This window comes from Denticeps clupeoides, chromosome 2, assembly GCF_900700375.1.
Source record: "Denticeps clupeoides chromosome 2, fDenClu1.1, whole genome shotgun sequence".
Lineage (NCBI taxonomy): Eukaryota > Metazoa > Chordata > Actinopteri > Clupeiformes > Denticipitidae > Denticeps > Denticeps clupeoides.
The window spans coordinates 1,360,947-1,385,958 of record NC_041708.1 but is presented as its reverse complement, the minus strand read 5'-3'; the positions used below and the strand labels follow the sequence as shown (position 1 = coordinate 1,385,958).

The window sequence follows — 25,012 nt, the reverse complement described above, 5'->3', positions numbered from 1 at the left end:
GTGCAACACATGCTGCATAGCTGCCCCCACGTGCCACGGGCGGTTCTGGAGCGAAGCGCCGATCAGGACGAAACACGACACCGCCCGGCACCGGCTGGACGTTGTGTGTCTAAATCCCGGAGATCGGATCAAGCGCCGGGACCAAGGAAGCTGCAAAGCCGCTGAGCCCGGCGAGCGTGAACACAGATTAAAGCGCATCTTCACTCCAGAAATCTCAGTCAGATTGGCCGAATGCTGGAGTTGACGGGATTGGGACGCGGTGAGAGACACGCCTCTGTGCTCCAGGCCCTAGAACCACCGCTCTTCATCCTCCGCATTTACATTTACGGCATTTACCAGACGCCCTTATCCAGAGCGACTTACAGTCAGTAGTTACAGGGACAGTCCCCCCCTGGAGACACTCAGGGTTAAGTGTCCTGCTCAGGGACACGATGGTAGTAAGTGGGGTTTGAACCTGGGTCTTCTGGTTCGTAGGCGGGTGTGTTACCCGCCAGGCCACTACCACCCTACTTTCAGTACCCCACCACCCTTACAGTCAGTAGTTACAGGGACAGTCCCCCCCCTGGAGACACTCAGGGTTAAGTGTCTTGCTCAGGGACACGAGGGTAGTAAGTGGGGTTTGAACCTGGGTCTTCTGGTTCATAGGCGAGTGTGTTACCCACTAGACCACCACCACCCACATGGGCCGCCAGTATTCAGCGAATTTGCACCGATTTCTCACGTCGGACATATAGTCTCATCTGAAAGAGTACCAGAGTGCGGTTAATTTTATTTTAATGACTGATTATTTGCATATGTACTCAAATCTTTTTAGTTACTCTTTATTAATTATTTATAGTATCCAATAATAATCATAATCATAATAAACCATTTTGTTCCTTTTCTGTCATAAGTAATCGTTTGATCTAAATGATTTTATCTAATTCAGCATCATTTAAAATCACATTAATATAAAGACCTTTTCTCTAATTTGTACATTTTCAATAAATAAAGATATGTTTTGTTCATGAGCAAGTGGGACGAGTATGAAGAATCCTCGGTCGGAACGGGAATATTTATATGTGCTTGTGTGTGGCTTCATCGCAGGACGCCCACAGGATCAGCCACCCCGCCGGCGAAGGCGGAGCGAAGAGCGGCGTGGAGAAGGAGGCCGAGGCCGCCGCCAGCGAGGTGGGCTGGATGACCTCTGTGAAGGACTGGGCCGGGGTCATGATTTCGGCGCAGACGCTGACCGGACGCGTCCTGGTGAGTTCCGGTGTCGGCTCAACAACGCACTACAGCCTAATAATTCATTATTATCATGCTGTTAAACTGTATTGGTGCCATTTGACTAATTAAGCCCCTCCCAGCGTGGATTCGCCAAGGTGCCACTGACGTTCCACTGAGCAAAGTGCCGATCCCACACAACGTGTCACCGTGTGCTGTTCTGCACTGTTTCACAATGGCAGTCGCTTCACTTTCAAAAACACTCGGATCGTTTATCGTACAGATAAATCGCGCAGACCTGCAGTACCGCTTCTGGCCACTACTTCGGAACATTAACTGGAGGAAATCAGATGATCTAAACACGTTCTAAGTGTTTTGAAGGCCGGTCGGGTTGGACGAGATGGCTGGACGGACACTTTGGGGCTTTTAGGGTTTTCAGTGGATGGAAAAGTAAGATTGCGCAGAAACGGCAATTTATAACGTGGCCGGAGGTTTGGGTGCTGAAAGCACTGAATAATTAAGTATGTGCATCACGTCCATAAGTGAGTGTGTTTTTAAGCGGCCGCTCTGGCGCTCTGAGTGCTTTCTGCTGTAATGTCGAAGTTTGCGAGGCTGGAAAGGAGCGTTTCAGGAAGGTCCGCCGGTGAAGACGTCATTTCAGGCCTGATTTTTGGTCATTAGCCCCCGAGAGGATTACTTGTACTCTGTTATTATATCTAATGAGCGCTTATATGCAGGTAGGCAATAATTGAAATAAAATTTTTGAATTGGTACAGTGATTGTAGTATCATCATCTTTACATTCCTGAACATGGCTGATATTTTAATTATTATTTTTCCCACGCAGGGATTCAATTTTAATCGTGACAGAACGATTGATCCGCTGCACTCGGTGTGACCGGCCTTTCAGGTCGGCTCTCTGCAGAACATGATTTATTTTGTTGTGTTATTCATTTAAAAAGTAAAAAAAATGGCCTAGTCAGCATAACGCATCGGCCCTGCGGCGTTTCTGATTTATCCTTTCAGATTTATTACCGCGAAGATGCCAGCGCAGTTAATGCAATGCTGCGTGTGTGATATACGACTGCACACTAAATATTCTACATTCAGGGTTGGAGAAAAAAGTCCCAGTGCAGGACGGGCTGTGCCGGATTGTGCATTATTATTTTAAATAAATCATTAAATCATGATTAAATATGCTATTTAAGAAAAAGTAGTGCTGTTAGTTTTGCCAGATAAAATCGACGGTCAATAAAGCGAATACTATTTGTTATAACATCATGCACACTTCTGACAGCAGACGTATATTCAGAACCCAGCCAATCTGGCATCAACAGCACAGCCTGGCCACGCCCATCAAACGCGGTGGGGTTTTTTTTTTTGGACATTTTTGGCCCAATTGGAATGCAAGAACCATCATTTTCATAATCCATTTTACATCTTCAACCATTTGATGCCCTTACTGTACCCTTACGGTGATTCTGGATACTCCGGAATTCTCTAGCATTGCTGACGAATGTCATTTGAAAATGTGTTTATGTGAAAAGCCGCGTTGCTGTCAGTCCAGGCCCTTCAGAGCGCCGTCTGGACAACAAAAATGAGCTGCATGGTGTGTGTGTGTGTGTGTGTGTGTGTGTGTGGCATGTTTGCCTTTGCCGCTCGGCGTGGGCGGTGGGGGCGGTGATGGGGGGGGGGCTTAACAACAATGGCACAGGCTGCGAATGTTTAGTGAGCTGCTCCGTCGCCATGGCAACGGCGGCTTACCTAAGCGCGGCAGATGTGCGTTCCGCGCAGCGCTCGCTTTGAGGGTCGCATTAAAGCCGATTCGCGGCTCCTCCGCGCCAACGTCCGCCCTCGCCGGCCAGGTGCTCTGTTTACATTGTGACCGGGACGCGGCGGTGACTCCGCGGGCTTGTATGGCCTGGCGACTCTGCAGATCGCCAGCCGAGGCCCGTTTATCTATAAAAGCTCGTCTCTCCGAGCGCGTCCCGCTCGCCTGTAAACTGTTAGAGATCTTCGCCAGCGATAAGGAGGAACTTCGTGTTCATCATCCGCTGAGCATCCCAAATAAAGCAGGTTTGACCAGGCGCGTGTCGGGCCCTGCTGCAAAAGGCCTTTTAGGGCCCGGTGTTTATTAACGCCGAGTCCCCGAGACGTCTCATTTATAATCTTACAAGTATCGCTGCACTAACAGCGAAGGTTCACTATTAATAAGTCAACCGGAGGAGCTCAAGTACTTCATCACAGTGTTTTCACCCTTTTACACGTTTACATTATTAAAATGAATGGTCAACAGCCAGACGTCACTCTTCCAAGAAGCTTAAAGAGCCCCTAATTCTGCATCTGAAGTCTCTCGGTGCAGAATTACAGCCGCTTTGATCCAGTCCCACGATGAGATTTCCCAAGATGCACTGTTTCACCGTCTGTAGCTTTATATGCTAATGAGGAGGAGAGAGGCGGGACGAGGAGGAGAGCGGCCTATAGAAGTCGAGGGACATTCGCGGAAATGACGTCATCAACACCGTCCACCAACCACAATGTTTGGGGCAGACAGGAAGTCGTGTCGGTGAGCAGCTAAAATGCTTTGCACGTTTGGAAGTTCCTTTCTGGAGTTGGAGTTCCTTTTTTAGGGGAATGGTGGGAAATTCTCTGCAACGAGAGGTAACTTTTCCCTATATGACGTCATAAGGGGAAAAAATCCAGATCCGACAGTCTGAGCTGCTGCTGTCCTTCATGATAGGGGACCTTTTATTTACAAATTGAGGTAGAAATATTTATAGTGTTAAATAAACCCAAAAAACAGTAAAAAGTTGCCAAAAAATAGTTAAAATAGACCAGATCATCTCCTGGTCACGCCCCCACACTGAGCCTCTTTTCTACACTTGACTATATTATAGTTCAAAATACACAGCATGTCAAGCGTTACTTTTCCGATTTTATTGTAAGTTTAATTGATTCTGCGATTTTCATCAGTTAAATTATTTTATGGATTGGCAGCCCTAATTAGAAGTTGAAATGTCCTTTTTTCTCATTAGTGGAATTAGACTGAATACGAAATGCCTGTCAGAATTAATATAAAGAGTGGAGAACTTGGATCCATCACACTGATGGGCTGCATATGACAGCATGTCAGTATCCGTCGGAAGATTTGCGTGCCGCGCCTGTTCCTGGACAGTTCCTGGACATCTCATGAGTCAACTTCAGCCGGCCGGCGTTTGAATAGCTGAAACGACGGTGAGGTCCACCTCCAGACTCCCCACCGAGTGTCTGATATTGTATACTTCACGCCTCCTACATGTTCAAACCTGACCCATTACTATTAATTTTCACTAATGATCAATAACATATCAGCGAGGCATTTTAATGAGCTCCGCCTCGTATTCAATTTAATTCTCTTCAATTCAATGAATTTATTTGTCCCAGAGGGGCAATTTAAAAGACACAGTGAAAAACGGGAAATGACCGTTTAAAGACAGTACATTTACATTTACATCATTAATCAGACGTCCTTGTCCAGAACGACTTACAGTCAGTAGTTACAGGGACAGTCCCTCCCTTGCTCAGGGACACGATGGTAGTTAGTGGGATTTGAACCTGGGACTTCTGGTTTGTAGGCAAGTGTGTTACCCACTAGGCCACTACCACCCATAGCAGCCAACGTTTGGCGTCTTAGCATTTAAAAATGGGAATGAAATTCAACAATAATACGAGCAGAAGAAGACTTGGCGGTTGCGTGAAGTTTCCTCCAGCAGGGGTTAAGGTCTGGTGTGAAAACAATGTCCTAAACGGGTCCTTCACTGTTAGAACCTGATGAATCCCGGCACTGTCATCTTGAAATATGGACGGTCGTTCAGCGTGTTTCATTTCACTACGGATCACAGATCAGAACATCTCCTCCACAGGCCTGTACGGTATACGGACAGGATGTATGATGTTCCAGCGAGGACTGTGGTGGTCTTGGCCTCTGGATAATTAAGGAATCCCCCCCGGGCTTGAGGAGCGTGTCTGGGACCCAGCAGGAAAAACACAGACAAACCTCATTTCAAGCCAGAACATATCCGGCTACTGTCTGGAAAGAAATAACTTCATCAAAGTGTGCGTTTGCATTTTCGACGTAATTCGTTCATTTTTATTACGTGGTTTGTTATGGATAATTCACATAACTTCAGATTGGAATATTACAAGGACCGACGATGGTGCATACACGTGTAGATTTAAAATAATATCAAATTTTCAACAGTAATGTGCATATAATGTTCAATAACAACGCTCTAATTACGTAAGCATGGAACATTCATTTTGCACCGATATCGATTGATTTAATCATCTGCCTGCAAAGCCTGATTTCATGATTATTTTCCACGATCCACGAATGTGTGGACAATAGCAGCTCAGATTAATCTTATTCCAGTGACCGAGTTTTTATATATATATATGTGTGTGTGTGTATGTAAAAGCGTTTTTAATGAGCGCGTGGTGTGATGAAAGCGTGCTGCTGTGTTATCTGCAGCGTAATCTCATCGTCCTGCTGTCCTCTCGCTGATTAAAAAAAGAAGCAGCCGGGCCGCCGCTCTGGTTTTCCCGGCTTGACGTCCTGGCTTGTTGTCGCCGGTGGAGCTCGACCGACGACGGCCGTCGCCCTCAGCCGAGAGTTTTATCGTTTTCTTTCTTTTTCTAAAAGCCCAACAGTCGCTGCTGCGCGGCTCTGATTCGGCTGCGGTGACGTGGCTTCATCCGCTCTGCCTGAAGGCCGAGAGCTTTTTCCAGCGATTTAATGCCAGGTGGAGACAGAGGGGAACAAACAGGCTGACCAGAGTCTGAAGCTGGGGAAATCCTGCAATTAGCACTCAGACAAAGGCTGGAAAACCAAATTATTACATACATAAACAATAAAACTTCATTTGGAGAGCGTACAACACTCAAGTGCTTCTAAACTATTTTTTAAAAGTATTTTTTACAGTACAGGCCAAAAGTTTGGACACCTTCTCATTCAACGTGTTTTCTTTATCTTCATGACCATTTACGTTGGTTGATTCTCACTGAAGGCATCAAAACTATGAATGAACACATGTGGAGTTATGTACTTAACAAAAAGTGGAGACCTGACCTCCACAGTCACCGGACCTGAACCCAGTCCAGATGGTTTGGGGTGAGCTGGACCAACAAGTGCTAAACACCTCTGGGAACTCCTTCAAGACTGTTGGAGAAGCATTTCAGGTGACGACCTCTTGAAGCTCATGGAGAGAATGCCAAGAGTGTACAAAGCAGTAATCAGAGCAAAGAAACTAGAATATAAAACATGTTTTCACTTATTTCACCTTTTTTTGTTAAGTACAGAACTCCACATGTGTTCATTCATAGTTTTGATGCCTTCAGTGAGAATCTACCAACGTAAATGGTCATGAAGATAAAGAAAACACGTTGAATGAGAAGGCGTGTCCAAACTTTTGGCCTGTTAGTGTATGCTGTTTTAAATCTATCTTACACTGCCATAATTAATCACTTTTTGATATACATTTACATATATACATATATAGAATAGTATTTTTTTCTACCATCCACTTTTTTAATGTGACGTCAGTCCACTTTCACCACCAGGAACAGAAATGTGAAGAAATCGTCCCACACAATGTAATTCCACAGTTGTTGCATTTAATTGGACTCTTTTTACATTTTTTAATATGAAATAAAAACACTTAAAGTACCCTCATTTCTTTGCTGTGGTAGTAGAACCCTATGAACCAGATCACAGAGTCCCAGGTTCGAATCCCACTTACTACCATCGTGTCCCTGAGCAAGACACTTAACCCCGAGTGTCTCCAGGGGGACTGTCCCTATAACTACTGATTGTACGTCGCTCTGGATAAGGGCGCCGGCTACGTGTCGTGAAGGTAAAATGAACGTGGGTCAGATGTTCCTCTCTGGAGTGGCACGGCGAAGTCCTCGGCTGATTTATGATTAACTTGGATGTCCTGCAGTGAGGAACCTTTTAGGAGGAATGAACGGCAGCTTGACGGACGTAGTGACCTTAAGAAGGGCCGCGGGCCTGGAAATAGAAGCGGCCTTCTGTGTCTGGAGCTATGTGTGGCATCTGCGCAGAAATGAAAATGGTGGCGACTTCTTGTCGCGATTTATTGTGGCTGCTGGAGAAACGTTCCGGACTCTCGTAGGCAAGAATTCAGTCTTGGTGCTAACAAGATTGTGAAGGCCAGAAATATCAAGGACTTTTACGACCCCGGTGACCCCGCGACTTCTCTCGAGCCAGGAAAATGTATTTTACGGCCTCTATTAATACATGCTTTTATTAACGGAAAACATTGCTTTTAGCTCCCTGTTCACGTGTTGATCGATAAAAACATACTTAATCCTAATATTTTTATGTTGGTTTGATTTAATCCTTTCTGTTTAGTTGTCAGGCGATTAGATTCGAATCTTGAACCGAAGTTCGTGAGATATGAAAAGCCGGCTGATATGATTCTGCAACTTATACAATTTTCCTGGATCAGGTCAGATGGCCGGAATTTAAATTTTTAAAGATATTTGAAATGAGAAGTCATTCTTTTACAATTTCCGGTAATAGAAAGTAATCCCGTCTTCAATCCTGTCCTCTTTACCTGGTTTACTCTCGCTCACCGCGGATGTGGTTAATGTCATAATTAATCACGTCCGACACTCTTTCCCGTGCATTTATGTCCATAAATCACGATCGTGATCTGTTGCGGAATCAGTTCCTTCAGTAATCCAGGATGATCTGAGCAAAGGACACGTTTAATTCCGCCATTTTGGGATTAACTGTGAATTAATGCAGCGGTCGCGCCGTACGGGGTGGTAGTGGCCTAGTGGGTAACACACTTGCCTATGAACCAGGTTCGAATCCCACTTACTACCATTGTGTCCCTGAGCAAGACACTTAACCCTAAGTTGCTCCAGGGGGACTGTCCCTGTAACTACTGATTGTAAGTCGCTCTGGATAAGGGCGTCTGATAAATGCTGTAAATGTAAAATGTAAATGTACGGGGATGTAATGACGCTTCAAAGACGCTACATGTGGCATCATCTTGAGGCACAACGGAAAATTGTGCCTCGGCGCCCCCTAGCGGAGGCTCTTCAGCCGAACCCGAGCCAAATCCGATGTTCACCCCACCGCCTGCAGGGGGCACAGCGCCACGCCCGCCATTCACTGGAGATAAAACTTGCATGAAGGTGTTTTCTCATTAGTGGTCCTGTGACAATACAATTTCCCATCACGGAAAATAATCGCTCCGCCGCCGCCATCGGCTCATCCATAATGCACGGGGAGGGATGCTTCTGCAGGATGTTCATTGTGTCATTTGTAAATAGCAGGAGGTCTGAACCCCGTTATGTAAACCTCGTGGATTACGATCCCCCTCCCCGCTCGCCCTGTTCTGTTGTTTACGCCCCGCACTTCCTAAAAAAAAAAAAAGAAAAATATTCCTGCCACTCAGGATTATGCAGAAAACGCTAATGAACAATGGCCCCCAAAGCCCAGGAGCCCGTTTCCTTTAGCGGAAGTCTCCGGCACTTTCCGTGCCGACCCGTATCTCGGTTCACAGGAGATTCGCATCTCATTAAAATCCCCAGATCACTGGCAGGCCGAAGAGCAACTTTTCAACGGGGTGCTAAAGTTGAGCCACACTTTCCTGTCCCCCGTTTTTATCCAGAAGCGCAAATGGTGTTTAGACAAAATAAATACCATCGTTTATTGGTTGCTTATAGGTTATTAAATATTAACGAAAGCTACGAAGTCAAGAGCTTGGCCTCATCTCTCTTCGTTCAGGCAGAGATCATGCCGGATTGGGTTTCGGCCTAATTTTCTTCCAGCCCCTGCTGTTTACCCTGGAAGAGGGATCCGTCAGCAAAACGCGCTCCGACCCGCCATCAATTATTCACCCCGGGCTGTAAAAAGCGCGTCTCCCCCAGGATATATGCTGTATAGAGTAACCGCGAAGTAATTACAGCTCACCGGCACGGGAGCCATTAGCGCACAGATCCTGGCAACTCGTCTTTTTACCGCCATCATTGTTAATTAATGCTGATTGCAACGGCTCTATTGATGTGATGTCCCCCTGTCTTTGTCTCTTCATTCGCAGGTGGTCCTGGTGTTCGCGCTCAGTATCGGGGCCCTGGTCATATACTTCATCGATTCGTCCGAGTGAGTATTGCTCGAACCCGGACAGCCAGACAACTCGCACCATCAATTCATTCATTTATTTCTAATTAACATATTTCCCAATGTCCCAGGTTCTAAATTCTCTTCTATGTTCAGTCTATGGTGTTCTCCCAACTTTATTTGATTAATTCTTATGTTCTAATTAGTTTACCTAAAAAGTAGGCGTGTCTGAGACGCCTGACATGTTGTGGCATGTGTTGCCAGATTGGAGGAATGGCAGCTGACATGTTGTGGCCGGTGTTGCCAGATTGGAGGAAGGGTTTACAGCTTGGTTTTGTGGTTGTAGCTGCTTGTCAAGACGAGGTGTTGCGCAGCCCAACCCCACGTTTACACATAGATTATGGAATTTAACTCTACTGGAAAAAGACTGGGACAATTACACCAAATCTGGCAACAGCTGAACTTTTGGGGCAGTGGTGGCCTAGCGGTTAAGGAAGCGGTCCTGTAATCAGCAGGTTGCCGGTTCAAATCCCGACCCGCCAAGGTGCCACTGAGGTGCCACTGAGCAAAGCACCGTCCCCACACACTGCTCCCCGGGCACCTGTCATGGCTGCCCACTGCTCACTCAGGGTGATGGGAAGACAATGCAGAAGACAAATTTCACTGTGTGCACCATGTGCTGTTGTGTATCACATGTGACAATCACTTCACTTTCACTTTTTTCATTTTACCACCATATATTACTACCCACCAAGGGTGGTAGTAGGGTAACACACTCACCTACGAACCAGATGACCCAGGTTCAAACCCCACTTACTACCATCATGTCCCTGAGCAGGACACTTAACCCTGAGTGTCTCCAGGGGGGACTGTCCCTGTAACTACTGACTGTAAGTCACTCTGGACAAGGGCGTCTGGTAAATGCTGTAAATGTAAAAATGTAAAAATATTGTTAAAGTCTAGTTTCCTGATGTTTTGTGGTTTATTGATGTATACATTTTTTGCATCGTAGAGAACAACCACCACCACGCACACGGAGGATATTTTGGTTTGCGAAAGGTTCTACTCTTTGTTGATGTTGACTTTGCTTGACTTTGTGGACACCACCAGGCTAATTCGGTTTCTATTCACGCGGGAGGCTTGATTGGCCACGGCTTTGGTTAGTTACTGCAGCGGCCCTCTGGGGGGTTGGCCTGCGTTCGCGTGGGAGTTCAGCATAAGAAGAGCCCAGCTCAGCCATCTGGACACCCACTGAGAGTGTGACCTTTCACCCCTGCCGGCACCCGCAAGTCAACTCACGCGCAGGTTTATGCGTGCCGCGCGTGTGCCATTCTTCCGTTGGGATTTATCATTTTCTAACAAAGAAAAGACATGATTTTGGTTTGCCTTCAGGTTTAAATGCACGAGTGAGGGGCAGCGGTGGCGTAGCATCGCTGCACTCTGCTCACCAGGGGTGACGCGGGGTTAAATACGGAGGACACATTTTGTTGTGTCACAATGACAAAAACAATCACTTTCACAGCCGTAGAAAGTCCATACAGGGGACAGCAGACAGTGATAATTGACGCTGAGACGCCCGCTAATCCTTCACGGCAGATGACCGCGGTGCGCGATGAGAGCGAGGATTCCAGATTTAATACGGAGTAGCAGGGAATTGGAATTGGGCTGACATTGAACAGGGACCGTAGCTTGTCACGATGCGGAATATATTTACGATGGCGAGCAGATGGCATGGACAGAGTGCTGAAGGACGCGCCCGCTGTCTGGGCCTGGCCCGTGTTGGACTGACAGCGTCCTGTAATGGATAGCGGCCTTCCTGTAATTAGGCCGCCCTGCTCTCACGCTCTGCTTTACGATGGAAGCGGTGTACCGCTGCTGCAACCGATACCAGGAAACCATGTCGAGATGTCAACAAGCGGCCGTGCGGGCTGAGGGAAGGGGCGTGGCCAAGCTTCTGCTGGCCGAGTGTTAGGTACAGCACTGTAGCATATAGAGTGACATATATATAGTCACGGTATAGAAGCTGCTAGTATTCAAGGTTTCGGGTGGTGAAATGAGCAATGTTTATTTAGATCTAATGTTTATTTAGATGTAGTCATTATAAAGGTGTGTTTAATCACAGGCCACGCCCCTTTCACACCAGAAATAGGTCATTATTACCAGAAAAGTGTCTTTAGATTTCATTAACAGCAAATTATCATAATATATTCAAAATAACTGTGTTGTACATAAGCCACACCCCTTTCAAACCATAAATGGGTCTTCATTACCAGCCAGTTTCACCAGTAAGTGTGTGTGACCGTGTGAAGTTTATCTGTCTGAATGTCTGCATGCCTGTGATGTGTGTTTGTGTTTGATTCTGTGTCCCCGTCCTTCCCGTCCCTCAGTCGTCACCCTCATCGCGTGTCAATAATTCATCTGGCTCAGTCACGACTGGACCTGTTTGTCCCTCCTTTCAGTCTGACCGCTGGATGAATTATGAATGCAGTTTATGCTCGTCCCCATTCAACACCCACCCTAGAAAACCCAGAGCAGAACATTTCTGTTCATTTCCCGTCAAAAACATCCTGCTTTGTGTCTCCACCATCTATGTGTGTGTGTGTGTGTGTTTTCCAAGCCTGATTAGGATCATTAACAGAGGAACTTATTATTATTTGATGTGACCAACATATACTGCACTGTATATCAAATGTTACTCTTCAAATAGTATCTGATCAACACCTTAACGTCTTCAGAAAGTCACACTTTTAATTTTTATTGGAGCTAAAATATGCAGATAACATTTAAGAATGATACAGATTACTAATATTAATAAACTTTTTCACATGTGGTTATAGATGATGTTTGAATGGTCATTCCAAAGAAGATTCTGGAACCAGATACAGAGAGATCAGTACAGTATAATAATGTTTTTACTGTACACTACCAGTCAAAAGTCTGGATGCCCCTACTCATTTATGATTATAGAACAAAAATTATAGAACAAAGCTGAAGATACAGGACTATGAAATAACACACTTGAGGATATGGATTAAAATATAAGTTGAATATTTGCGTCCCCCTTGTCTTTGTTGGACAACGGGGACGGTTTCCAACAGTCCTGAAGGTTCATGCTGAACACTTTCTTATCGTTCACTCATGTTAATGAGCGTCTCATCAAGCGGCTTTTCACAATAGTGAACAATGGCGCCATGTAGGTAAAAAGAGGAAAAAACAGATTCATCAAACATGCTTCACTTTGTCCTCATACGACAAATACGAAAAATGGCTCCATCTTAGTCTGCATAACCGCCACCGAGTCGGGGCGTCCAGACGTTTGACTGGTAGTGTATGAATTATGCTGGTGACCCAGCTTTGCGCAACAGGATTATTATTGTTTTACTTTGTGTCTTATTTTTAATATTTCATCGTTTCATAGAAAATGTCCGGGTCAAATAGACAATGTTTTTTTTGCATTATTGCAGAGCCAGTGCGCTTATAAACAATAAAGCTGAGTTTTGTGCTATTTCATTGGCTAAAGCAGATTTGGTTTTGTGTCCGGATGTAGCTGCCCATTGTTCGTTGTAATGGATTGTACGTATTGATTCGCAGGACGTGTTTTTGAGACGCTGTTATTAAAACTGTAGGGTTTACGCCACGCCGCTCCTCTGCATGCTCGGCCGCAGAAAGGCCTGTCTGCGGTTCTACGTGGGTCTGCGTACGTGAGCCATGGCAAAGCTTGCATGCACTTTTAGGTACCCATAAGCGACGAAAAACGGACCATTACAGACGTTCCACGTCCTGGTGAGACGATCAGGAGTGGATACGTGGGTACCTAAAGTAAAAGAAAGAGGCTTCATGGATCCGCTACTGTTAAAAGATGCAGAAAGATGGACGGTCAGCGCAGCACAATGCATGCAGTTAACCCTTCAAGTTCTGCAGCAATCGGTTTGATATGCCTGGTTTTATGGTCTAGCGTCAATTCTTATTTTTGATTTAGAATTCTTTTTCCTTATTTATATGTAGTTCTTTCACATGCAGTTCTTTAAGGGTTGAAAAATGCAAAATTGCAAATTTCATGCACGTTCTTACCATCCGTGAGCTACAAGCGTTCATTACGTGCAATTAACATGCGACTCTGTGTCCCAACAGCCCTATAGAGTCCTGCCAGATCTTCAGCGAGGACCTAACGCTGCAGATTGACATGGCCTTCAACATCTTCTTCCTGCTGTACTTCGGCCTGCGCGTGAGTGCACTGCGGAACCCCGGAAATCGGCGGAAATGCGCTCGCCTCCCCTCGTCAATTCCACCTTTCTGTGTCTCCCGCAGTTTATAGCTGCCAACGACAAGCTGTGGTTCTGGCTGGAGGTGAACTCGGTGGTGGACTTCTTCACCGTGCCACCGGTTTTCGTCTCGGTCTATCTCAACCGGAGCTGGCTGGGTACGTCTCCAAAAGTTCAGTCAGGAGAATAAACATTGGGATTTCTTTCTATGTAATGGAAACGTTATGTGTATTTTGTCCGTAAAATACGTCAATACATATACAGTACAGGCCAAAAGTTTGGACACATCTTATCATTCAACGTGTTTTCTTTATTTTCGTGACCATTTACGCTGGTAGATTCTCACTGAAGGCATCAAAACTATGAATGAACACATGTGGAGTTCTGTACTTAACAAAAAGTCTAGATGGTTTGGGGTGAGCTGGACCAACAAGTGCTAAACACCTCTGGGAACTCCTTCAAGACTGTTGGAGAAGCATTTCAGGTGACGACCTCTTGAAGCTCATCGAGAGAATGCCAAGAGTGTGCAAAGCAGTAATCAGAGCAAAGAAACTAGAATATAAAACATGTTTTCACTTATTTCACCTTTTTTTGTTAAGTCCAGAACTCCACATGTGTTCATTCATAGTTTTGATGCCTTCAGTGAGAATCTACCAACGTAAATGGTCATGAAGATAAAGAAAACACGTTGAATGAGAAGGTGTGGCCAAAAGAGCCTGTGGCCTGTACTGTACGTCATTATATGAAAATACGTCAATAGGCATAGTTTGAGGTGGGGTTCTGGGTCTCTTAGCGAGCAGAGGGCAGCCAAGATGTGACCTCCAGATGTAGTGTATGAGGTGACATGGTTCCTCCACCTGCGGTTTTCAGCGGAGGAGCCCTGGTGCAGGAGCCATTGCAGCTGGAGGAAATTAATCGTTTTTTCAGGATCGGTTGGTAGATTTCACTCTCCCTTCCGTCCATTTTTGAAATGTAAAGGTTTTGTGACCCAGTCACAGTGGTGACAGTTGGCTTGGTGCCATCTTGTGATCTACTTAGCGTTGGACCTGCTTACGGCCGCATCCAGTTATTCAGAGCAGCGTGGGCCTGTAGGGTTTAATTGGATGGTAACGCGGGCCGTTTTCATCGTAATGACGATTATCTGATACCTGGTTTCTGTTGTGGCGCGGTGGGCGTGGTCACCACGAGATGAACTTCCTGCACTACTTACTCGCTCGCAAATCAGCTTAGTCCACCGGCCGCGGGCTTTTGCGATTACGTCGCAGGAATTAGATTCGCAGAAATCCAGCCCTGCCCCGCCCCACCCTGCTTCTCTTTTGTTTTGTTGATTGCGGGGCCCTTCAAGGGCAAGAGACGGGGGGCCGCGTCACCACGACAACATAATCTATAACCCAGTTACTGTAAATCAGCCCGAGTGCAATTTTTGTGATTGTCCACCAGCCGCTTTTTTTCGGGGACAGACGGGCTAATCCATAATGGCATTACACAAAAGGCGGGGCGCGGTGCCATATTAGCCATCATGGGGCTGAATGCAGAACTTGGCTCTAATTCATTTATTCTTGTGTGGAAAAGAAGTTAAACTGCTCAGGGGTGGCGTGTGGCGTCCCGATCGAACAGGGGTCACACAGGCACGGGGGGACGTTAAATTAAACAGGCCGCGGTGCAGAACAAGTCAGAAAGCCTAATGGAAAAGGTGCAGGAAGTAAACGAAGAACAAGTTCTTGTGGGTGACTTGCGCCCCCTGGTGGCGTACTATGTCCATGACTTCACGACAGGCCGCAGCATTCTGCTTGGTCAAAAATGATTATGGATGGTGCAATATATCGGTGTTCAGTATCCTCATAACATACCCCTGAAGGCATTTTCCAGCACGCTGCATTAAATGCAGGTAAGCAATTTTACAAAAACAAAGTGGTTTATGATAAAATGCTGTTTGCAAGATATTTTCCTCAGTTGTGCTGATATCAGGATTTCACACAACACTCCTGCGATATACTGAATATCACTGAATCGCCAGTGTAATATTGGGATAATAGCAAATATATATTATGAAACATAACACTTCCTGATAGATAGATTTTTGGCACATCAACACAGTCTGTTTTCACAGTTACTGTCAAATACCAAGGGCCTGTCAGAGCCCATTGAGACATTCCGTATGTGACTTTGGGCTATTTAAGAAATAAATGTTGTTGTACTTTTGTACTTTACAGCATGTATTGGGTGGTATTAATGGATTGTGAATAACACACTCACCTATGAAACAAAAGACCCAGGTTCACATTTTTACATTTACAGCAAATACCAGACGTCAATGGTAGTAAGTGGGGTTCGAACCTGGGCCTTCTGGTTCATAGACGGGTGTCCTACCCACTAGGCCACACTTAATACCATTCGGTCCCTTGATATTTTTATCAGCGTAATCTCAGGAATATCAGAATAGTAGTTATTCCTGTTGCCCGTTGCTGGCTGTGTCCCTCGTCTCTGTGTTTAAAACCCCATGAAGAGCAGAAGAGCAGAAGTCTATGTAATGGAGTCTTAAATACATTAGCAGTCAGTGTCTGCTAATGTATTCAATTTAAAGGACAAAAGTAAGCATTTAAAAGCAGGAGCGTTTATAATATGAATATTATGTATTTTATGTACATAAGGCCTTTTAATACGTTACTTACCCATACGGGCGAACAGACGCCTGGACAGATGGGGGCCGGTAGCAACATGAATTAATTTGCAATTAGTAGGTGTTTCCTGTGTAGGACCCCCCCAATAATAAATTATATCCTATTTAATGTAAGAAGATTCCGTATTTTTCAGGACAGAATTGTCACATTTCGGAACCGGAAAGTCATTTTCATCAGCTGATCGTTCGATAAATACAGTTGTACAGGCTGCATGCATGTTGTAATATGTTCGTATTTGTCAGTAGAATGACTAGACGACGTAACATACATCTGAAACGCGCTAAAAGGTAACGAAGCCGTGTTTTTGGGGGAGCAGGATCCATTGTCGAAGAATGACGGAGAGCCTTCATGACATATCATGCTGTCCAAATTGAACTTTTTAAAATAGTTTTCATCTCTCCCATTAATCCTGCCGCTTTTGAACGTAGCGACCATTTTTTTTTTTGTCATTTCATTCTTCTCTTGGTGGGATTATGCTGGGATCACGGGGCGGTTCTGCGCTCCGTTACTGCAGTGATTAAATCGGGATTAGATTTTCCCAGAGGAGATCTGAATGATCTCGAGGTCTTTTGAGGACCCTGTCCAGATACAAGGAGCTTCCCTCCATCACAGATTACACAGAGAGAGAGAGAGAGAGAGAGAGAGAGAGAGCCCGATGTGGACGTCTGCAGATCCAGACGAGATGTTTGTTGGTCCAGGCCGTTTCTCGGGCGAAGCATAAAGAAGCTTATGTTGTAATATCCTGATGGACAAGGGCTGGTATTAAATCCTTCACTACATGAATGATCATAACTGCAATATGATCACGACGTCCCCCCGGACCCTCACGTCCCGGCTTCTTCTTGTCCACCGGCTGGCTCTGCTTCTGGTTCTGATGATCTGGGTTGGAAGCGATGGGAAGAAGGTGGCACAACCGGACTTTTAACCACCAGGACTAAGAAGCAGGAAGAAGATCTAAAAGTCCTGCTGCCATGATCCCGACTAAGATGCTGGTGTACAGGGGCCCGGACGGGGCCGCGCACTCAGGCGTGATCCTGGACGCCCGCAGGCGGAAGAAGTCCTGCGCCGACCTCTTCCACAACGGCTACCGGGTGAAGACCGGCCACGGGGCCGAGGAGGACGAGCACGGCGGTCTCCACGCCACGCTGGCCGCCTGCCTCCACCTCGTCTCGTACTGGGGTAAGGGCGGAGACCGTTCTCATCCCCCCCCCCACCTCGTTGCCAGGATTGGATAAACGGTGTAAAGTTCAGGGTAGAGGTCACTTTAGGTGGCGTGACAGCGAAACGGCTGCTCGTCCCTCGTCACGTTGTGTTGCGTAACGCATCTAAAACCGACTGGCGCTTCTTTACGAACGTCTGGGTCTGTGAATATTCTCATGTTTATTTTAAAATAAAGTTAGGACACTGTAAAAAAAATAAAAAATGTTATATGCTGAAAACTACAATTTTATAAAAAAATACTTCATAGATTTTTTAATTATTTGTATGAATGAAGTTTGACGTTTTTTTTGTTTTATTCGGTTGCTGTTTATATTTGAATAATTTCCACTTCTAATCGGCAGCTTTATTGGCGTTGGAGGTCTGACGCAATGTTTTTTGGTAAAATCCGTCAGAGTTCCCCCACCTGCTCCGGTTCTAATCCAGGTTTTCATCCGCGGCCGCTCGGCTCGCCGGGTCTCATAAAGGCACCGACGTTTCGATGGGCTTGGCGCGTCGGTTGTGGGAACTTGTGAAATCGTTCACACTTTCCAAAATGGACAAGGGTTTTAAAGGTACGAGTGTGGGCGCCACTGCAGGCGCGTGGGCCTTTTTTTTTAACCCCGCCTCTCCCTCTGTCTCTCGGTCCTCCATGCAGGGTTACGGTTCCTACGGGCCTTAAGACTCATCCAGTTCTCCGAGATTTTACAGTTCTTGAATATTTTGAAGACGAGGTAAGTACGTGTGCCGTGACGTTGACCTGTTCTTTGCAGACTATTGGACGTTAAAGGCATCTGCTTGTTGAAAATATGAATGGAGATGCTGTTCAACACAACGTTTCATTACGCTGTACGATCTTGGTTTCTAATTGCAATTGGCGCATTGTAATGCTAGAGTGAAATTAGAATGTTCTCTGTGACTTTTGAAGCAATCTGGCTCCCCCCTTCCCCCCCGTCCCACATGTCCACAGTGGGCGGAATTAAATCTTTTTGTACAGATGTCAGGAAAAAGCTTATAGCCCAGCCGAACGTTTCAGAATAATCTCTCTCCATCTCTCCGTTCGCTCTGGAGGTGAGGGCGGAGTCGGAGCCCATTACTGTTGGACTAACCCATATCCAAACGAGGCATTGAAATAAGACAGAGCCAGGCACTACATTAAAACCACCTCTGAAGGTGTGCTGTGGGCTCATCTTCATGTTAGTCCTCATCAAAGTTGCTCATATCTTCACCCTTAACCAATTTTTTTAAATCGTGTTTCCAACATCACTATGTAACTTGATTTAAATGGTTTTAATATTTTGGCCTCGTCAAGGTCATTTTGATTGGTTTATGAGTCTGAAAATCTCCTCTAAAGGTGTTCTTTACTACACCAGCCACCCAATACACCCTGGACACTTTTTTGTAGGTATACCTACAAGACACCTAGAACATTTCATTAAACCTTCCGTAAAACTTTTTTTTTGAACAGCAATTCCATAAAGTTGGTGAACCTGTGCTCCATCTTCATAAGCACATGGCTGACTGCGGCTGGCTTCATCCACCTGGTATGTTCTTCATTCGAGTGAGAAACTATAAAAAAAAAAAAAAAGTCCTTTGTAGGATTCTGTTTTTACTATAGGAACCACTTATTTTTATGATAGTAATATGTCAAGATTTCTGAAATATGTAACATGCATTTCAGGTGGAGAACTCAGGGGACCCCTGGGAAAATTTTCAAAATTCCCAACTGCTCTCCTACTGGGAATGTGTGTATTTGCTGATGGTGACCATGTCCACCGTGGGCTATGGAGACGTCTGTGCGAAAACCACCCTGGGCCGCCTTTTCATGGTCTTCTTCATCCTCGGGGGATTGGTAAAAATCAGAAACAAAAGTTTTATTGTCCTTTATTGCCATTGTTGTCCTCCATCATTGCGTGACATCTGTTTTTATACTTTCTCCAACCCCAACCAACGGCCAGACCCCCACATAGTGTGTAGAAGTCAAATAGTTTTCGAAATGTCTCCTTGCTGGATATAAAATGCTTCCCTGACCCCTGACCCCAGAAAATGCCACATTTAGACTCTTCTGCATTTAAACTCTTCCAGCATATTATATCAGCAACGAGCCATTTATTCATTATATTGTACCATTTGTTCATAATTGAAAGTCAATTTGCCTCGTAATTATACTTGAAGTAATGTGTTTGTTAGTATCATCACTAAATCACTGATCACCAGTGCTCTTCTGCACCTCCCTTTATCACCCATTAACCACACCAGGAACCAGTACATCATCACACTGGGATGAAAGGTGGCGTCGCACATCTCACGTTTTTTCCCCCCCCTCCGGTGCCAAAGAGCCGGTGAAGGCTGATTTTGAGTATGAAGCCGTTTTAGTTACTCATTCTGCGATTTCAGGACCCCACCCTGCACCACCTCTCCCCATTTTCAACAAACTCAGGGACTGGTTGGTGTTGCATGGTCCAGTCTGTGTCAGCTGCGGTCAGATGATTGAGGCGAATTCGACAAATCAGACCAAAAAGGCCACATTTTCATGAAATATTTATCACTCGTTTGAAATAAGTGCATATCTGGCAACGCTGTGTAATGTACTTTGCGGACGTGACAAATTGATAGTAGGGGGTCCAGAATGAGGAATTTGGCCAACTTTATAAAATCGTCATTAAAGCGTCTGTGTGTCAGAAATAAATAGACACCAACAAAAATGGCCAGCAAGCGGTCAGTTCTGCTTATTTCTGTAAACCTTGAAAGCAGATCTGACGTGACGTTAGTGAACACGCCCCACGCGCCCCATCTGTTGTAGCACTTTGGAAATGGGGGTCAAAGTCTTTAGCTCTCGACTAAAGGGAACAAAAATGGCCGACTGTCAGGCAGGATTATCTGGATCAACCTGGCATAGAGTTTGTTGGACTAAACATGGCACTTGGGTTATTTTACTTTTCAGCTGATATCCTTGCATGTCAATTTTTATTAATTAACTAATCTTTTTTTTTCACCACAGTGTGACACCACAAAGTCAACTGTGCTTTTTTTTTTTTTTTGAGAAAATGCTTTTCGTACATTTTTTGAACCCCTAACCTTTGGAATGCATTTTTGACAATGCATTTGCAATTTTTTTTATTCTTCGTCATTTCCCTTTTGAGCAAGCAAACATTCCGACGGTTCAGTCCAACAAAACTTTTTTTTTCTTTCTCTGGTACTGTAGACATTTCTCCCCCCCCCCTCTCTCCTCCTCAATGAAGCCCTGGTCTTCTTTTTCTTGTCTTTTTTTTTTTTTTTTTTTTTTTTTTTTAGTCTCTTCTTCTGTCTCCTCCTCTTCTCCTCAGGCCATGTTTGCCAGCTACGTCCCTGAAATCATAGAGTTAATAGGAAACCGCAAGAAATATGGTGGTTCCTATAGTGCGGTTAATGGGAGAAAGTAAGTATTAAAGCGGGGAGGCGTGCCGCCCCCCCCAGCCGGCCGCAGTCGAGCCCTTTCTGCATGCTGTTGTCTCTCTGTCCCACGCGTGTAGGCCATGTTTGCTCGCTACGTGCCAGAAATCGCTGCGCTCATCCTCAATCGGAAGAAATACGGGGGGACTTATAACTCGACACGAGGCAGAAAGTAAGTCCAAATGATCTGACAAAGCAAAGCGATTGTTTCCAAAGTGACAAAAAAAAAGAACGTGTGTGCAATTATGGATCATCTGAGCTCGCAGACGAGATCTGTGATCTCAGAATTTCAGAATTTGACTGGAGACACTGGCCATCAAACACATTGTACTGGTGTTGCTGCAATGCTCGCTGTCGACAATCATTGCTTTCAGATTTATAATGTTCATGTCTCACTGATTTATTTTGTCCAATCAGTCACATTTTGCTTTATTTTAATCCAGTTTAGAATAAAGCTATTTCAATTCATTCATCGGCATGATCGCCGCAATGAAAGTTCGCTGTTTCCTGCATCTCCGCTGCTTCATGTTCATATTCATATTCATCGCCAGATCTTCAGTCAGAGCCTCGGTCTAAAAATCCCCCCCAATTATCTCTTGGCTTGCTTGCTGAACGTTGCATGTTGCAAGTTTATTTATTTTCTCAGCCGCATACTTGATGTGCATGATGTTGTGAATATTTTAGCTTGATAGATATGTTTTATATGCTTCTAATGACCCAAAAATAAAATGATCCTTTAGCACTGATGACAGAAAGAAGGTAAAAATACGAATGGCATTGAAGAAAATAGATTCATAAAATACACTCAGCCAATCAGATCAGTCGGAGATAACTATGATGTAACATCATTTATAATTTCGGTTGAGCTGGAGATCTTCACTCAGCCCAAAACCTGCGATTTTACAGACTTTTGTTAGAGATTTCTAAATTAAATTGAATTAATATGGTGGGTTTTATGAAATCTGCAACTCGTGTGGATGTAAAAATGACATCTTTGCAATGAGAGAGTGTCTGAGGGGCCAGGTTTATATCGAGGGGTGAGAACTATGACTGAGGATATAAATATCAGATGGAAGTTCCTGATCAAATGTGAATAAATGCTTAATGTGGAAGTTAAATAACACTTGTGACACTTGTCGAATTTTATTTTTTATAAAATTCCTGTGTATACTGTTATCCGTGTGTGTGGTTATCATTTTTTTTTTACATTTTTGCTCTCTTGGCCATATGGTTCTCAGCCCTCGATATCATTATTTGAGTAGTAGTAGAAGCACGGCACGCTGGAGGATTCTACCAACCTGTAGTATGAATATGAACAGGGTTATTAAATCATATCCAGAGGAGAAGATCAGGCACATCAAGCAACGTATATATATATATATGTATATATAATATATGTATGTTCGTATATTTGTGGCTTTTGTAGCTGATTGAGGCTTCAACTTAGCTTAGAACGGTGATTCCTGTGATTGTGAAAAAATGTGGCTGATTGATTTCGACTCTCCCCTGCTGCCCAAATGAACTTTAATTTCAGGCCTTTTCTTGAAATCATGGTCTGCTTTTACTGTTCTTTTCATTTATTTTTTATTTTTTTAATTCCCATCACCAAATCTGAAAAGGCACATCGTAGTCTGTGGACACATAACGCTCGAAAGCGTCTCCAACTTCCTCAAAGACTTCCTACACAAGGACAGGGACGATGTCAATGTAGAAATCGTTTTTCTCCATAAGTAAGTAGAGCAGCATGTGGGATTCCCGGAATTCCGGGAAGTGTTGGGAATTCTCTGACATGCGCGACCTTCTCTTGCAGTATTTCCCCTAATCTTGAGCTGGAAGCCTTATTCAAACGCCACTTCACGCAGGTGGAGTTCTACCAGGGTTCGGTCCTCAACCCTCATGACCTGGCGAGAGTGAAGGTACCTCATTCACAGATTTGTTCTTCTGGACTGGTCCGCAGAGGCTCTCGTCTGAAACCTGGTTTCTTCCGGTGCAGATCGAGTCCGCAGACGCCTGCTTAATCCTGGCCAATAAGTACTGTGCAGATCCAGACGCCGAGGACGCCTCCAACATCATGCGGTACGATGAACGCCGAGCCCGACCGACACAGTGCAATTATGTACAGGGATGCTGTTGGAACGTCGTTTCTGTGTGTGCAGAGTGATCTCCATAAAGAATTATCACCCAAAGATCCGAATCATCACACAGATGCTGCAGTACCACAACAAGGTGATGTTAACTTCTTCGACTCCACTAGTCGTCATCAGTCTTTATGTTTGAACTTTATTAAGAATAAAAAGTTTGGTTACTTTGATTTTTAAATAGTGCGTGAAAAAAACTCACCAACTAACCAAACAAAAGTTTGGTTTCTGCCGCTGCATTATTTTAAACATCGGTATCGGCACAGAATTCACATTTTTCACATTCATCCATGAAAACATTTTCAAATAAATCATAATAATGTGGCAGTTTTTCGTGTTAATTACAGAGTGTGTAATGTAATTACAAAACCACATTGACCCAACGCCAGAAGGTCTGTTTTAATGGAGTGGTTCCCCCCCCCAAAAAAAAAACAAAAAAAAACCAAAAAAAAAAACAGGCCCATCTTCTGAACATCCCAAGCTGGAACTGGAAAGAAGGAGATGATGCCATCTGCCTGGCCGAGCTGAAGCTGGGCTTCATAGCCCAGAGCTGTCTGGCTCAGGGTCTCTCCACCATGCTGGCCAACCTGTTCTCCATGAGGTCCTACATCAAGGTGCTCAGGAAACAGAAATTTAAAATTCCCCCTGACCCGGTTACTGTGTGCTGATTGGTCGAAATCTGTGCCAACCGGCTTTAGATTGAAGAGGACACGTGGCAGAAGTATTACCTGGAGGGCGTGGCCAATGAGATGTACACGGAGTACCTGTCCAGTGCCTTTGTGGGTTTGTCCTTCCCTGCGGTCTGTGAGTAAGTACACACTCTTCTCAGCCTTCACCGAGCGTGCATGATGTTCACAGATGCATGATGGGTGTTTTTATTTATTAAAGACTCTGCTATGTGAAGCTGAAGCTCCTGCTGATCGCCATCGAATACAAATCCGATCAAAGAGAAAGCAGGTGAGATACTTTCCACAAAGCTCCAGTAGAACATCTGCCAGACTTCAGGTTTTTAGAACGTTCATATGTTCCCGTGTCCAGCACCCTCATCAACCCCGGGAACCACGTCAAGATGCAGGAGGGGACGCTGGGATTTTTCATAGCCAGCGACGCCAAAGAAGTCAAGAGGTAGAGTGCAACGGTCATGACAGTTTTCTGACTGCCAATGGTGCGGTCAAGCAGTCTTCAGTCTTTCCATAACCAAAGGTCTAGATTATTGTTGACCCTGTCGCACACACGTGCATTTACGAAGAGGACGAAACACATTTCTTGTCTTTTGCACATGAACTTTCCTCACCAGGGCACTTTACTACTGCAAGGCGTGCCACGATGACATCACCGACCCGAAAAGGATCAAAAAATGTGGCTGCAAACGAAGTGAGACTTCTGCTTTATATTGCCCTGTTAATCTGTAAAATGTAATATAAGATTTTAAATTAGACAAGCGTTCACAGTATTTGGTGCCGATGAATCTACCCGAGGCATTCATTTAGCGCCCTGTGTGTAATGCGCCCTAATCTGGATGTAAGTGGCCAATTCCAGGCAGTAATATTACACTGATTGTACTAACCTTCCCTCCCCGGGCGTTTCCCACTCACAGCTTTGTGGAAATGATAAGGTGCTTGATGTGAAATACTTTATTTGATATCCTGTGAACGTATTCCCTCCTCCTGCTGCCTGCATAGTGATCTATTGTGAGTAAAAATGGTTCCTTTTGGCCCCTAGAATGAAATTCCGCCCGGAATGTGTTGCATGTGCTCGTGTGGAACTTGCCTCCCCGGCATAACTCATCGTCCCGCTGCTCTTGGCTCTTTATACACGTATTACCACCCGACGGTGAAGCATTAAAAAAAAAAAATCGGATTTAAAATAATACCCAATCACATAATCACAAGTCATTAGATGAATGTGCTGCGGTTCCTGAAGTCTACCAGTAGGTGTCCTGCACACGCCATTCATGCCACTGCCT

At 44.9% G+C, this 25,012-nt stretch overlaps 1 protein-coding gene across 12 annotated transcripts in view; it reads left to right on the top strand.

Annotated features, from left to right (window-relative positions):
• The window catches only part of LOC114777154 (calcium-activated potassium channel subunit alpha-1-like), a 46,942-nt gene that overhangs the window by 6,570 nt on the left and 15,360 nt on the right, over positions 1-25,012 (top strand). For 6 of the 12 annotated variants that reach the window (XM_028966946.1, XM_028966953.1, XM_028966941.1 and 3 more), the window contains exons 2-19: positions 1,087-1,245; positions 9,317-9,378; positions 13,468-13,561; positions 13,645-13,756; positions 18,135-18,210; positions 18,945-19,020; positions 19,158-19,328; positions 20,803-20,894; positions 22,528-22,638; positions 22,719-22,824; positions 22,902-22,984; positions 23,065-23,134; positions 23,505-23,660; positions 23,745-23,854; positions 23,935-24,003; positions 24,085-24,171; positions 24,344-24,420; positions 24,729-24,737. In XM_028966946.1, the coding sequence (XP_028822779.1) occupies positions 1,087-1,245; positions 9,317-9,378; positions 13,468-13,561; positions 13,645-13,756; positions 18,135-18,210; positions 18,945-19,020; positions 19,158-19,328; positions 20,803-20,894; positions 22,528-22,638; positions 22,719-22,824; positions 22,902-22,984; positions 23,065-23,134; positions 23,505-23,660; positions 23,745-23,854; positions 23,935-24,003; positions 24,085-24,171; positions 24,344-24,420; positions 24,729-24,737 (1,720 nt within the window). Of the gene's footprint in view, positions 1-1,086; positions 1,246-9,316; positions 9,379-13,467; positions 13,562-13,644; positions 13,757-16,768; positions 17,459-17,854; positions 18,052-18,134; positions 18,211-18,944; positions 19,021-19,157; positions 19,329-20,802; positions 20,895-20,988; positions 21,081-22,527; positions 22,639-22,718; positions 22,825-22,901; positions 22,985-23,064; positions 23,135-23,504; positions 23,661-23,744; positions 23,855-23,934; positions 24,004-24,084; positions 24,172-24,343; positions 24,421-24,728; positions 24,738-25,012 lie in introns of those variants that run through there. The other 6 variants (XM_028966951.1, XM_028966942.1, XM_028966940.1 and 3 more) reach the window with 3 other exon arrangements.